Source organism: Topomyia yanbarensis, chromosome 2 (genome assembly GCF_030247195.1).
Source record: "Topomyia yanbarensis strain Yona2022 chromosome 2, ASM3024719v1, whole genome shotgun sequence".
Lineage (NCBI taxonomy): Eukaryota > Metazoa > Arthropoda > Insecta > Diptera > Culicidae > Topomyia > Topomyia yanbarensis.
This window is the reverse complement of record NC_080671.1, coordinates 261,297,661-261,314,134: the sequence shown is the minus strand read 5'-3', so window position 1 is coordinate 261,314,134 and position 16,474 is coordinate 261,297,661. Positions and strand designations below refer to the sequence as shown.

At 40.2% G+C, this 16,474-nt stretch overlaps 1 protein-coding gene across 3 annotated transcripts in view; it reads left to right on the top strand.

Moving 5' to 3' along the window:
• LOC131683102 (uncharacterized) overlaps positions 1-16,474 on the top strand; it is a 901,146-nt gene that overhangs the window by 497,014 nt on the left and 387,658 nt on the right. For 2 of the 3 annotated variants that reach the window (XM_058964921.1, XM_058964920.1), the window contains exon 4: positions 13,161-13,342. The exons of the other annotated variant lie outside the window; for it this stretch is intronic. In XM_058964921.1, the coding sequence (XP_058820904.1) occupies positions 13,161-13,342 (182 nt within the window). The remainder of the gene's footprint in view (positions 1-13,160; positions 13,343-16,474) is intronic. 3 annotated transcript variants of the gene reach the window in all.

The following is a 16,474-nucleotide window of genomic DNA, read 5'->3' as shown; positions in this document are numbered from 1 at the left end:
CTTCCGGTTACGTAAAATCGTCAACAACCCCATCAATATGGGTATTTTTGGAATGGGGTTGATGAGTACATGACGGAAATCGAAGTTTAGTGTCGTTTTGAAATTGAAGATGGCGACTTCCGGTTACGCAAAATTCTCTTTAATACCATCAATATGGGTATTTTTGGAATGCGTTTGATGAGTACACGACGGAAATCGAAGTTTGGTGTCGTTTTGACATTGAAGATGGCGACTTCCGATTACGCAAAATCCTCTTTAATCCCATCAATATGGGTATTTTTGGAATGGGGTTGATGAGTACACAACGGAAATCGATGTTTAGTGTCGTTTTGAAATTCAAGATGGCGACTTCAGGTTACGCAAAATCCTCTATAATCCCATCAATATGGGTATTTTTGGAATGGGGTTGATGAGTACACGACTAAAATCGATGCTTGGTGTCGTTTTGAAATTCAAGATTGCTACTTCCGGTTACGTAAAATCGTCAACAACCCCATCAATATGGGTATTTTTGGAATGCGGTTGATGAGCACACGACGGAAATCAAAGTTTGGTGTCGTTTTGAAATTCAAGATGGCGACTTCCGGTTACGCAAAATCCTCTATAATCCCATCAATATGGGTATTTTTGGAATGGGGTTGATGAGTACATGACGGAAATCGAAGTTTGGTGTCGTTTTGAAATTGAAGATGGCGACTTCCGGTTACGCAAAATTCTCTTTAATACCATCAATATGGGTATTTTTGGAATGCGTTTGATGAGTACACGACGGAAATCGAAGTTTGGTGTCGTTTTGACATTGAAGATGGCGATTTCCGATTACGCAAAATCCTCTTTAATCCCTTCAATATGGGTATTTTTGGCATGGGGTTGATGAGTACACAACGGAAATCGACGTTTGGTGTCGTTTTGAAATTCAAGATGGCGACTTCAGGTTACGCAAAATCCTCTATAATCCCATCAATATGGGTATTTTTGGAATGGGGTTGATGAGTACACGACTAAAATCGATGCTTGGTGTCGTTTTGAAATTCAAGATTGCTACTTCCGGTTACGTAAAATCGTCAACAACCCCATCAATATGAGTATTTTTGGAATGGGGTTGATGAGTACACGACGGAAATCGATGTTTGGTGTCGTTTTGAAATTCAAGATGACGACTTCCGGTTACGAAAAGTCCTCTATAATCCCATCAATATGGGTATTTTTGGAATGGGGTTGATGAGTACACGACGGATATCGATGTTTAGTGTTGTTTTGAAATTCAAGATGGCGACTTCCGGTTACGCAATATCCTCTACATATTACTCCATCAGTATGGGTATTTTTGGAATGCGGTTGACAAGTACACGACGGAAATCGATATTTGGTATCGTTTTGAAATTCAAGATGGCGACTTCCGGTTACTCAAAATCCTCTATAACCCCATCAATATGGGTATTTTTGGAATGGGGCTGGTGAGTACACGACGAAAATCGATGATTGGTGTCGTTTTGAAATTCAAGATGGCGACTTCCGGTTAAGAAAATGGTCTAAAACTCTAAAACAATTTCATTTGCATAAAAAACTTAAGAATAAAGTAATAAGAAATAATTGTGAGACAAGGAACTAGAGCTGGATTAAAACAGCTTCGGTTTATTACAAATAAAGAAAGAATATGATTTAAGCAAAACCGCAATCTTGAATTTCAAAATGGCGTCAGACAGCGATTTCAGTCGTACACTCATCGACTCCATTCCAAAAATGTTGAGCATTAAGAGTCACTACAGCGAATACTTGTTTTATCAGCCGCTGTGTTTATTTTAGACCGACGAAATGGGGACATAGTTAAACTTCGATATACATCTCGGTTTAAAAATTGTACGTTATATCGAAGCATGCAAAATTCTCACAGAATTGTTATCTATGGTACTTTATTTTGTAGAATTTTGATAACGAGTAACTAATTTTGAAAATCTTACTCACCTAGCAGTGTGAAACAACTTTTCTCTTAAGAATATTATAGTGGTTCCATGAAAAAGATGTCACAATCACTTTTCCTACTTACAATATTTTTTTTATTTCGATTATAGACATTTTAACCTTAAGGTCATTCGCTTCTTCGGGTCTGAAAAATCTCATATGAGAAATTTCTAACCCTATGTGCGGAGTCGGGAGTCGAACCCAGGTGCGCTGCTTACAAGGCAATCGATTTACCAACTACGCTACGTCCACCTCCAGTTATAAGAATAACTTTATTGAAAATTTTCTTATTTTGACTCATTTCCTAATAATTAAATCATTAGTCATTATTATGTCTGGGTTTGTAAAGTGTTTCTTAATATTCCCACCGCTTGCACCTCATCAAATAAAAGCAATACATGACTTGTTTATATGTTTATGTTTATTACCTTAACCAACAGGCCCCTTGGCCCCAATGGTGGTTTCTTAAACTAATTACATTTTAAAATTGACAAAATTTTCACTTTTATCGCATTCCGCGTCCTGTTGAAGTCAAAGGCCGTCGCCACACTGTTAAAAATTCGTCGGAGTCCGGTAACGGCGCTCTGGCAACCATAGTTGGTTCTCCTGAACGGAACTCGTAGAAGGGAGTTATTGCGTAGAGCTCGAACGCGGGCTTGAATATCCAGACGTCCGAGGATTGTCGGGCAATCCACTCTGGCAGAGAGTAAGTCCGAGACGAACAGGGCTCGAGAGCAGTCCCTCCGAATGCTGAGTGTATCGAGGTGTATTAGCTGGCAACGGTTTTCATAGCTCGGCAGCTGAAATCTGTTTCGCCATGGGAGATGCCGAAGGGCGAAGCGTATGAACCTGCGTTGGACAGCCTCGATTCTGTCAATCCCGTTCTGGTAGTACGGATTCCAAACAGCTGAAGAATATTCTAACGTTGAGCGGACCAACGCACAGTAAAGCGATTTAAGACAATATACGTCCCTGAAGTTTTTCGCTATTCGGAAGATTAACCCAAGCTGTCGTGATGCCTTATCCACGATGTGTGACGTATGTGGTTTGAATGTTAATGCCGAATCCATGATGACTCCGAGATCTTTGATGTGAGAGTGTCTTGGAATGCTCGAGCCGAAGAAATGGTAGTTAAACTGAGTCGGATGGCGTTTCCGCGTGAACGTAACGATTGAGCATTTGCTCGGGTTTAAAACCATTCTGTTTAGATCACACCACGTACTAAAGCTGTTCAGTTCCCTCTGAAGAAGCTCGGCATCGGTTTTATCCCGTATTTGTTGAAAAATTTTCATGTCGTCGGCGAAAGAAAGGCGGGGTCCTTGTAATGTGAAATTGACGCCATTAAAGTAGAGGAGGAATATTACTGGACCGAGATGGCTTCCTTGTGGTATGCCGGATGTAGCGAAGAATGGTGCAGATAGACAGTTCTTAATGCTGATTTGGAGTTGCCTTCCATCGAGGTAGGAACGAAACCAGTGCAGAAGTTGTCCATGAATGCCGAGTTTGTCCAGCTTCGCTATTGCGATATCATGGTTCATTTTGTCGAAGGCCGCAGATAGATCCATATAAATAGCATCGGTTTGCAATACATCAGCGAATCCATCCATTACATATGTTGTGAACGAGAGCAGGTTTGTCGTTGTCGATCTTTTAGGCATGAAACCGTGTTGGTCATCTGCAATGTAGTGTTTGCAGTGAAAGAAAATAGGATCTAACACAACCAGCTCGAACAGTTTTGATACAGCACTTAAACACGATATTCCCCGATAATTGTCAATGTTCGATTTGTTTCCTTTTTTATGAACTGGAAACATGTGCGCTGCTTTCCAGCAGGAAGGGAATGTACCAGTAGTGAGAGATAGCTCGAAGACTCGCCGAAGTGGTTCAAGAAGCCCGCTGATGCACTTTTTGACAAAAATCGAGGGAACACCATCTGGACCCGGGGAACAAGATGCTTTCAGTTTGGCATTTGCTGCAAGAATGGCAGCATTATCGACACAAATTCGGTTGATGGTTCTTCCTAGAGAAGGAGTTAAATTAGCGGCGGCGGCGACTTGTTGTGGTGGCAGCCGCTCGTTGGAAAAAACGCTTGAAAAATTGTCGGAGAACAGTTGGCAAATTTCCTTAGTGTCGGTGCCTAAAACTCCATTAAACGACATATAAGATGGAAAACCGGATTCTTTTCGCTGCTCGTTAACATACTTCCAGAACGACTCTGGCTTGGATTTCAGTTGACGCTCGACGTTTCGCTGATGTCTAAAAAAGGCACGTCTGCTTTGCTGTTTGTATTCGTGGTTGAGTTGAAAGTAGTGATTTCGTAATGCAAGTGTCTTATGCTTCGAGAATTTTTTAAATGCAGCTCGTTTGGCAGATTTTAAACGTCTAAGGACGGTTGATTGCCAGGGAGGGTGTTCATCGGTACTAATTGTTCGTTTTGGTACATGGCGGTCGATAAGGTAGTTGAGAATACTAGAAAACGTCATCGCTGCTTCGTTCGCGTCGTCATTGTTAATATTTTCGTCCCAGTTTATATCCAACAGCGTACTAACGATGCTGTTGTAGTCAGCGTTTTTAAAATCGTAGACGATAGAGCTTGAGACGTCTTCAAAATTCACTCCTAAGTTACCAGCGAATACAAGATGTAGTGGGGGGTGATGACGCACCTGCTTGACTAAAGGAGTCGGTGCAGTGCAGCAGTACGGAGCGCAGTCCCGAGCACTTACAAAGCAGAGGTCCAATGTACGTCCATTCTCGTTGGTGACATTATTAATTTGCCGAAGAGTTGCGCTGCTGTAGTTGTCCAAAATACAACTGGCATTGTTAATAAGCGCAGATTTTTCGATATCCAATCGTAGAAAACCATTTCTTGCTTGGCACCACGTCAAGCCAGGTAAGTTGAAGTCGCCCAGTATAACGATATCATCAGACGGGGCGGCGATCGAGGCGATAAAAGAAACGGAGGAAAGATGTACATCGATCAGGCTGGAATCACGAATTCTGTCAGGTGGAAAATACACAGCACACAGGAACAGATTGCGATCGGCAAGTTTCACTGATATCCACACTTGCTCGGAGCTCGCCCATCGGTCATCGTTGATCACTCGGGCTTTTATACCACGGCGAACGGCGATAAGCACACCACCGCCTGATGTCTTGTGGCTGTTGAAGGCATTGCGGTCACAGCGGTACACATCGAATGTTGAACCAAAGACCTGGCGAGACAGAGTACGGTTGTCGAGCCACGTCTCGGTCAAGGCGATAACGTCGTAACAGCAACCCGTAGTCGCGAGCAAATAGCTGTCCGTTGATGAATTTAAGCCACCAACATTCTGGTAGTAAACCTCGATGTTGTTGGAGGACGGATCAGGTACAGCAGAGAGCGAAGCCATGTTGCCGTGTAGGAAGATCCTTTCGTCAATCCCACGAACAGTATCGGAACGGTTCACGGTCGCCTGGTCGACTGTGGTGAGGGATTCGAGGCATCCCGAATCAACTGCGTCGCGCCCCAGAATACGACTATCGTCGTCGTCGAGAGAAATGGTTGCAATCTGATAACAAGATGTCGGAGCAAACGGCAAAAAACTGTAAGCGAAGAATACATCAGCGCTTGAAGTGTTCGGAACAGATGTATACTTGCCATTTGCGGCAGGTTGGAAGACCCTTTCACCCATCCCACACACAGGACCGGGACGACTGATGATCGCTGGCTGCAAGTGCTCGACTGTGGCGGGGGATCGAGGGCTTCCATAGTGCCAACTGCGGTGCGTCCCAGTATGCGTTGGAACCCGATGGCGGAATGCGGAGAGCAGGAACAAGGTGGTAGCAGCTTGCGGTGAGAGTCGTACGATGAGCTAGAAGCGTGAATCGGTTCAACCGTTGTATCGTTACAATTTTTATAATACTTGCCGGGAAAGGCGGCTTGGAAGACCCTTTCCCCACCCACACATACAGGACCGGGACGACTGAAGAACGCTGGCGGCAAGGGCTCGACTGTAGCGGGGGGATCGAGGGCTTCCATAGTACCAACTGCGTTGCATCCCAGTATGCGATCGGCATCGATACTCCTTCACAAGAGCGGTGTGGCTTGGTATAGTGGCATGGCCAATCGTTGCGGAGTCCTCTGAAGGACCATTGATGGGCCGGGTTGCATTAGAGAGGTACATGCTTCTTCTGGAGGCGGTGGAAAATCAGTCGGCGGGTTCCAAATGTTCTGGGTACGGCTATCTTCAAATTCCCTGAACAGTATGCCTTGCGGCCATGTGTCAGGATTAAGAGCTGCATCACGGTACTTTGGGTGAACTCCAACTTTGAAGGATATGAAGTTCAAAGTACTGACGTCTATGCCTTTTTTAACAAGCGGAATAACCTTTATCTCCTCGTTACAATTTAGTCCTTCTTTAGACATTTTTTCGACAGTCTCTTTGCTAACGCTAGGATGAAAGCGGGAAAGATACATCCAGAGCAACGGCGCGGGAGGTGGAACCGTAACAATGTTGCTATTATCGACTAGCTTTCGACCACCAACAAGAATATTGCTCGGATCAGGACCATCCTCGCGACGACGTTTCTGAGGTGGTCGAGAGGTACCGGAGTTTGGCCGGACTGGAGTAGCAGTTGAAACCTTTCTAGCCAGGCGCGAAATTTGCTGGTTATTTTTGGATAACTCGGCCTTTAATTCAGCACAGACGTCATCCGTTTTCCCAGCGATAGCAGCGATAACACATCCAAGTGAAGAAACGGTGTCGCGAAAGCGAGCAAACTTCATCAGCTTGACACATTCATTGCACATCCAAAATAAATTTGGGTTTTCCGCAAGTTTTTTCAAAAACGGCTTGTTAAGTTGTTTTCCACATTGCATATGTACCACATTTTTGCAAAAACCCATACATTCAATAAAGTCGTCATCCGATTTGACGGTTTTCGCGCAGTGATCGCATGCACTTGCCATAATGCGTGCCGATCTGAGAATGCGAACAATGAAATATAGATGGCGCTGCGTTCGGTGGAAAGTTTTGGTGGTTAAGTCACAGAAGTTCACTCAGTTACGTTCTTCGCTAATTTTTTCGCAACACAAAAGTAAACAGGAGACACTTTCACACTGCACTACAACAATGTTAAAAACAAAATACTGAGTCGATTTACACGACAAACAACGATAAAAACTTCACAAATCTCGTCAAAAAGTAAAAATAGTTGGAGCGATTTATGTAAACAACTAATCGGTAGGAATACACTGAACCAACTTATATCATTATAATGGACTATAAAGATCCACTTGTATCCACTATTCAAGAAATTTTGAAAGCATATTTCAGTTCGCTAACCGGTTTCCTAAATACCCCAAACCGGTCGTAAAACGTACACAGTAACTAAAATTATGATCTCTCACTCTTATTAATTTGATGTGACACATAATAGGATTCGAAAACACTTTTCGATTCTAGTAACCAGATTCAGGAGTTTCAAAAATCAGCAGTAAAATTTTGATAAAAATCACTGAATTCCTAGGGTACGTCATTTCATGCGTCACATGATGGCAAAATCAATGCAAAACAGACAAAACAATCATGAGTCCAGCGAACTGAATTCAGGAATATCCGAAATCGGAGTTAAATGTGTCCGCATTACTTTCAATATGATTTGTAGATCATGTGGTTGAAGTAATTTGATGACCCAAATGTTGAGAATGATAAAAAGAGTCTGTAGTCCGATGAACCGAATTTGGGAGATTCAGTAAGCGATTTTATCTGATATTATTCATTTGAGTTTTCAGTTAGAACTTACTGATCTTGTATTATTTATTGAGATACATGGTTGGTTTTAATAAATTACGATCATACGCAAATGAAATTGGAAAAAACTTGCTCTTTTAGCTTTTACTGAAGTAACCGATTGCGAACATGCTCATTAGAAGCCAAATTAATACGTTTTAAGATTGTGTGTAACATATTGAATTCTTAAAATATGGAATACATGCGTAATTGATGAGAAATTGGGACCTGAAAAATAAATTAAAAAATAAGTACGTTATATCGAGTGACGCTATATCGAGGGTAACATATCCCGATATCGAAAATTACCTGTATTGGACAAATTGGGACACATTTTTTTCTACCCTTTTAATTAACCAAAGATGTTGAAATATTCTTCAATAGTTCCAAGATGCAGCCTCTATAACCCATTCTGATTATTTGGTATAAATTTCTCTAAAGGGGGTATTTCAGTGCAAAATTTAAAAAAATGATCTTTTTTTATTTTTGCATATTTTGCATCTTTAAGACAAGAAAAGAAAGATTCAGAAAGGGGTTTACTTGAATTTAATCTAGTTAGACTCTTAGAGCTCATAATTTTTTCTATACAGTGTTGGGTAAAACATGTGCAAACATGTACTTTAATCAGGCCCGTAGCCAGGATTTTGTTTCGGGAGGGGCTAAAAGTATGCAATTTTTAAAGTGTTTACGATTTGAGATGACCGAACAAGTTGCAAACCAAAATGAGGTGCAGGAGACAACAAACCGAATTGTCATCAGACACATTCCGCGGGCTTGTACACCAGAATGACGTTTTTGTTTTGTCTTGTTTTGGTATTACAATATTTTTTCCTAGATTCGGTAGTGTTTAAATCATTGAAATGTTATGTAATCCAACCATTGACTTTTCTACAAATAGTTGAAAAATATATAGAAAAGTAAGTTGAATTTCACGGAAAATGGCTCCTGAATTATTGACTTCTAAGAAAAGTTCTATTTCATGAAACTATTATTGAAATTTTTATCTGTTTAAAGGAATTTGTTCGTTATTGAGTGTACAACAGTAAAACTAGAAAGATTTTTTTCTTGATTTGACCACTAATACTTTTTGAACTAATAGAAGTTTTGATTGTTTCTGCGTTGTAACGTCACGAAAAATGCCCATTTTATAATTTTATCAAAAAAACTAAAATTTTGTCCAAATTTATATTCCGGATTCTCTTTGTATTCAAAAATACTTTTCTAAAAATCCTACAATTTCTTTTATTGGACATGTGGAACTAAAGTTAGAACAGGATACACTTTGCGTTGTAACGCCACGCAATTCAACTTTTATCAGACACTTGAATGATTTATCAGATATAGTATTAAATTTTCCTACGTATGGTTTATTTAAACGCATTCAAGTTGTTTCGTAAACAGGAAATTATACTAGCGTGATATTCATAAATTCAGAATGTATATCCTTAAGTGCTTAAGGGGTGTTCGTTCTCAGCGCTAGGACCCATTTCCTGCCATCCAACTTTCGACGCACAAAAGCTCTAACGTATACGGAAAAGTAACACAAAGATGGACTGTGATAAAAGTAGAAAGGAAACAATGAACTACGATCAAGCGACCGCCGCCGGCGGTGGCTGGCTTAGACTGAATTTATTTGGCACTTTTGTTGCTGGTAATAAATGAGTGGCGAGAGGACGACTAGAAATTGCGCTCTGCTGCAACATCCTCCCCCACCAAAACGAACGTTTTCCAATAATCGGTTGCACTAAAAACTTATCGAATATGAACTGAATCTGTTGGCGGTACTGCTTGAAGATTTTAGATAATCTATGAAACGTTTCCTTCATTGTTGTTCTGCTGTACAATAGAACCCCATAATGGTGACACGATGGCAGTGAAGAATTACTTCGACGGTACACTTGCTGTTGATGAACGCATTCGGGGATGTTGCGATTCGTGCAACTGGGAATGTATCTCGGAGTAGTAATGCGTTCCACTAAGCGGCTGCAAGTACGCCCACACCGACTTAGCACCGCAGGGGGTTTATATTGCTAAGCGGCTGCATACTTGCCCACACCGGCATAGCTGAAGTGGCGCGAAATAACTCCGTAGCCGATTGTCCTCCAAGAATTCTACTGGATCTATTGGGTGGCAGGTTGTTGTGGCACGTTGAAATCCTGGTCACGGCACCAATGTTCGTTCTCAGCGCTAGGACCCATTTCCTGCCATCCAACTTTCGACGCACAAAAGCTCTAACGTATACGGAAAAGTAACACAAAGATGGACTGTGATAAAAGTAGAAAGGAAACAATGAACTACGATCAAGCGACCGCCGCCGGCGGTGGCTGGCTTAGACTGAATTTATTTGGCACTTTTGTTGCTGGTAATAAATGAGTGGCGAGAGGACGACTAGAAATTGCGCTCTGCTGCAACAAGGGGTTATATACCATCGACACATTCGACACAGTTATATACAACGATTTGACCAACCTTCATTCTATAAATCTGTTATAACTTTTTCAAATGAACTCCTTCATCAAACCTAATTATAGATTTTGAAAATAAACAAAATTTTATATAAGATTTGATATACAACACTTGAATGCACTGGAGGAGTTATTTTTAATAAACGATTGAACAACGTCACATTATATTTCTTTAAAAGTCCACCTACGCTGTACTCTCATAGACGCTGGTTACATGATACGTTCCGATGCAATCACGCTAACAGCAACGTAGTCCAGGACACGCGATGGAAGGTTGTGAGGGAATTTCCGAACTTTGTTTTCGGGTTAGTATTTAGCCATGAATAATGATGCGTTCCCTGAATATTTCTTTTCCCCCAGTAATCAACCATTCCACACTTCGCCATCATCGATGAGACGCCCGTTTTAAGGTTCTCCGCAACCTCCGTTGTAGTCGCACATGCCGTCAGTTAGTAACTAACCAATTCTTCCGTTACACGCCCAAATACATCATCGAAGCAGCTACATTATCGAAATGTCTGAGGTATTAAATCCAATATTGACGGGTATCTATTCGAATTTACGGGAGGTTGTAAAAACATAATTGGGTCTACAGGGACCTATCTGGGTGACCACACTAAATCGTCTCCATTGCTTAGAGTCGGATAAAAAGGCTTTGGCTCATCTCAAATGAGCCTTAAAACGATAGATGAGGGAGTGTTTATTGGTGTTTGCAGACTTTTAAAAACCCGTCGAATTGACGATTGGATGTAACATATTCTTTCGCAACATCACGGCGATGTGGCGTGCTCTTTTTCTCTGAATATTTGCAACTATAATTTATACAATATTTCAGTACACTTAGCACTGTCGATTGTCTGGCGCTTAAATTGTGCTCGCTTTGTCATATAAATCCACTTGCTTAAGCCCAACAATACAAATATCATACTATAAACTCGGATCGGGAACTTGATTCCTTACCAAATTAAACAAAGCAATACTGCCAGTTTATTTTTGTTTGTGAAATATGTGATAAAAGCTGCTATTCTGGCTCCGTTAAACTACCATATTGAGCCGTGTCAAATAAATAAATATGTCAAATCACTCAAATTCATCCACAACAGATATGAAAGAAAAATTCTTGGCTTGATCAATTATCTCTGCTACAAATAAAATAAACTGTAGCGTGATTTTTCGACAACCCCATATTGTTATTCGAGTAAATTTTTATTAAAATGGCTAAATGTGATAAATGTTTAAAATTTTACTCAAAACAATAGCACCAGCGTAACTTACAGAGTTATAGAAAAGTTGAAGATTTTCGTGACGTTACAACGCAACGAGATATCGCTTTTCTGAGAAAGGAGCGTTGTAACGTCACGAAAGTTAAAAGATGCTTAATAAGAAACAAAACAATAAAAAATATATTTAATGACACCTAGTTATTCGTCTGCTATTTAGAAATATATCATAGAAGATTCGTTCTTGTTAAAAATCTTATAGAGCAGATATTTTGACTTTTATGGAAATACGTTGAAAGTTCTCATCTGTGACGCGTTGTAACGTCACGTTACATTATCAGTTATAAAACAATCCTCTTCCAGTATATTCAGTTTATGTTTATTGAATCTTTAGTGAAATTTTGTGTACTTTCCGAATCTGTAATAAGTTCTGATGTAGGCGTTCATTTGATAAAGTTATAACATATTTATGGAATGAAGAATCGTCAAATCGTTGTAACGTCACGAAAAAATGTGTCATCACAAAAGTTCGTAAATGCAGTTACTCTCCAATTCGATGTACATCGCGATCGATGACACAATTTGCGTAAAAAATAGCTTCAGTTTTCTCCGTAAACGAGAATATTTCAGCGGGCCAATCTAAAGGCATTTCAGAGTTATATCAAAAGAATAAAATGAATTTTTTTTCTTGGGACCGTAAAACTGGCATTGAATTCTACTTTTCACATCCGATGCAACAGAACTATTTACATTCCCATTACGAGAATAAATCTTGCATTTTTTTATTTTGCTTGAATTAAAACAAGTAAATGTTTGAATTATCGCCTGGGCCGATAGACTATCCAACTCAATTCATTCGCCAATTTAAAAAAAAATGGGGGTGGGAAATATCAAATAATAAATGAAACTAATCTGCTCAGTAAACTCACGTGATACATATTCGATAAATCTTGACCGCGTTCATGATTTTTTTATTATTCCAATCTAGGGGCAGATCACTCTAGGGATGTATAACAAATTTGGATAAAATCAGCAAAAATGCATTTAATTCCAGTTTTTGAATCAACTTTACACTCCCTCGCAGAAAAATTTGTTTAACAAACGTTCTACGCTGATCCACTTTGTTCAACGTTTTGTTGAGTATATGACTAATTTTTATAGGGTTTTGACGCTTTACACGCAACGCAAAATACATTGCACGCAACGCAAAATACATGATGAATTTCTATTATAATGGAAAGAACTGCATTTCATTTCGCTGATTTTTAAAATTGCTTCACATATGATCTGCCCCTAGACTACAATACTAACAGTGCACAACCGCAATTAAAAATAAACGGTTTATTTCTAAATAGTATAAACACCAAATTATTGAAAGTATTTTAATCAGGTGATTCTGATTCGGTTAGTGCATAAAAGAACACAATCTACCGACAACCTGCAAATTTTAATGTCTCATAGTAAATTTTGGACATTTTTAAAAGCCAAGTGCGAAGTTTCACAAAGTGAAATCTTTGAAAAGTATCGTTGACTTATCCACTCATAACACGGCTCAAAGCGCTAGCTTAACGAAGCCTTGGATCTATCATATAATTTTATAATGTATAAAACTTAAAACAAAAAATGTTAAGTGGGTGTCCGACAGATCACGCACACGCAACCCGCTGGGAGAAACATGGGCTTTAAATCACTCTCGATGCCGTTATTAGCATCTTTAATAATGTGATGGTGTTTTTGTTCAGATCTTCTTCCTTGTTTCGACTCCTGGATCACAAGCCGTCTGTGATATTAGCATCCTGCTGGCAGTTTATTCGAGGGTACCGGACGCAGCTTTTGACTACTATGTTTGTCTTGGATATAAGCACCGCTGGTTTTAGACTGATTACGTTTTGGCGTCTCTGCTGTTTCATAATACATTGCGCAGGTATGTATATATACAATCATGTAAAGCGACTAAAATGTTGCTACTGATAGCCACATTAGGTTCCTCATGATAAAATTATTTAAGAGCGAATGATGGAAGCAAAAATTGATACATATTGACGTGACTAATAAATCTATATGTGATCGGCACCGACCAAAAGAGACGACTGAATCACGTAGCTTACTTTAAGGGGAGGTTTTCATTCAACTGACCAAAAAGTCAGCAAAATTTGGATTTTTTTGTGGGCCAATGAAAAATTATAGAAGGAAATAGTTTTAGGATTCAAAATTATAGAACGAAATAGTATTAGGATTCACTTATGTTTTCGTCTTCATTTACAAATTTTTTCAAGACGTAAAAGCAAAATGGCGCCCGTGGCGACGTTCTGTTCAAGGTTAGGTGCGCGTGGAATACCAAAACTGCATAGAGCCTGCTGCTTAAGGATCGATCTAGAACACCAAACCTCAGAGAACAGACGTCCATCTTCAGCATTCAACTTGTGTAAAATCTCTAACGGTTTCGAAGGTAGTTGGGATACCAAACCAGGTGCGCTACTGTCGTCATGTTTTTTATTTGTGGCTGAGTTCGACAGAATTGACAGCGCTTATTCCTCTACCCAGTCAAACTAGTCCGGAACCGGTTCGGACTTCTAGCATGAATTCCAGCTCAAATGCAATAACCGATAGAGTCGGAATCGGTTGTTTTCTTTGAGCAAGATTCCATACGGAATCCATTCAGGATTTCGAACCGGTTCTGGAATGGATTTGATGGATAGTTGGAATAGGTTGGTGTGGCGGTGCTAGTGTTTATCGTATATTAATTCAAATGTTTGCACACGTTTTGCCTTTCTCAATAGAAAGGTATTGCAATTGCTCTGAAAACCGACTTTTTAACGGAGGCCCGGAGGGCCGAGTGACATATACCATTCGACTCAGTTCGTCGAGTTCGGCAAATGTCTGTGTGTGTATGTATGTGTGTATGTATGTATGTGTGTGTGTATGTGTGTGTGTATGTGACCAAAATTGTCACTCATTTTTCTCAGAGATGGCTGAACCGATTTTGACAAACTTAGTCTCAAATGAAAGGTGCAACGTTCCCATAGGCTGCTATTGAATTTCTAATGGATCCGACTTCCGGTTCCGGAATTACAGGGTGATAAGTACGAACACGCAGAAAATGTCGATTTTAATAAATTCTGCAATGAATGTATAAAGGTGAAAAATTTTCCAAAATATGACCACAACTGCTTCGATTTGTAGTATTAGGTCACTAACATCCATTCAAAGTCTATTTGGCCACATTGGCCACCATCCTCGGTTCCGGAAGCCCCGGCGGTCGTATCTAAATTCAGAATAACAGTCACATCGGTTTCTCGGAGATGGCTAGACCGATTCGACTAAACTTGGCCTCAAATGAAAGGTATTGCGTCCCCGTAAATGGCTATTTAATTTCATCCCGATCCGACTTCCGGTTCCGGAGTTACAGGTTGTGGCGTGCGATCACATAGCAAATTGTGATTCAAACCGATACTCCGATGAAAGCAAAAAAGGTAAAAATTTCGCTAAAATGTCTCTCAAACAACTTAAATTTGCTGTTCTAGGTCATCGACGGCCAACCAAACTTTCGTTGACTACATTAACCACCATAGACGGTTCCGGAAGTGCCCGGGAAAAGCGGCCATCTTTCAAAATTTACGAACTCACATCAGTTTCCCGGAAATGGTTGGGCCAATTTTCACAAACTTAGTCCCAAATGATAGCTATAATATCCCCATAGATGTCTATAAAATTTCGTACGGATCGCTTATATGGTTCCGGAAATATAGACTAAACCGTCCGGTCACATATGAAATTCCCATATAAGCCGGAACTCAAATTTTTTTTCAAAGGGGGACCACATGAAATTTCAGAAATCGAATTCGTATTTTTGATGCCATACATCTTTAAAATGCATGAAACGTCGAGATTTTATGTTATCTCGAAAAAAATTTTTTTTTGTAAAAATCGACTTTTTGGGACTGCCGATTTCGCACCTTTTTGCCTTTCTCAATAGAAAGGTATTGCAATTGCTCTGAAAACCGACTTTTTAACGGAGGCCCGGAGGGCCGAGTGACATATACCATTCGATTCAGTTCGTCGAGTTCGGCAAATGTCTGTGTGTGTGTGTATGTATGTGTGTATGTATGTATGTGTGTGTATGTGTGTGTGTATGTGACCAAAAATGTCACTCATTTTTCTCAGAGATGGCTGAACCGATTTTGACAAACTTAGTCTCAAATGAAAGGTGCAACATTCCCATAGGCTGCTATTGAATTTCTAATGGATCCGACTTCCGGTTCCGGAATTACAGGGTGATAAGTACGAACACGCAGAAAATGTCGATTTTAATAAATTCTGCAATGAATGTATAAAGGTGAAAAATTTTCCAAAATATGACCACAACTGCTTCGATTTGTAGTATTAGGTCACTAACATCCATTCGAAGTCTATTTGGCCACATTGGCCACCATCCTCGGTTCCGGAAGCCCCGGCGGAAGTATCTAAATTCAGAATAACAGTCACATCGGTTTCTCGGAGATGGCTAGACCGATTCGACTAAACTTGGCCTCAAATGAAAGGTATTGCGTCCCCGTAAATGGCTATTTAATTTCATCCCGCTCCGACTTCCGGTTCCGGAGTTACAGGTTGTGGCGTGCGATCACATAGCAAATTGTGATTCAAACCGATACTCCGATGAAAGCAAAAAAGGTAAAAATTTCGCTAAAATGTCTCTCAAACAACTTAAATTTGCTGTTCTAGGTCACCGACGGCCAACCAAACTTTCGTTGACTACATTAACCACCATAGACGGTTCCGGAAGTGCCCGGGAAAAGCGGCCATCTTTCAAAATTTACGAACTCACATCAGTTTCCCGGAAATGGTTGGGCCAATTTTCACAAAGTCCCAAATGATAGCTATAATATCCCCATAGATGTCTATAAAATTTCGTACGGATCGCTTATATGGTTCCGGAAATATAGACTAAACCGTCCGGTCACATATGAAATTCCCATATAAGCCGGAACTCAAATTTTTTTTCAAAGGGGGGACCACATGAAATTTCAGAAATCGAATTCGTATTTTTGATGCCATA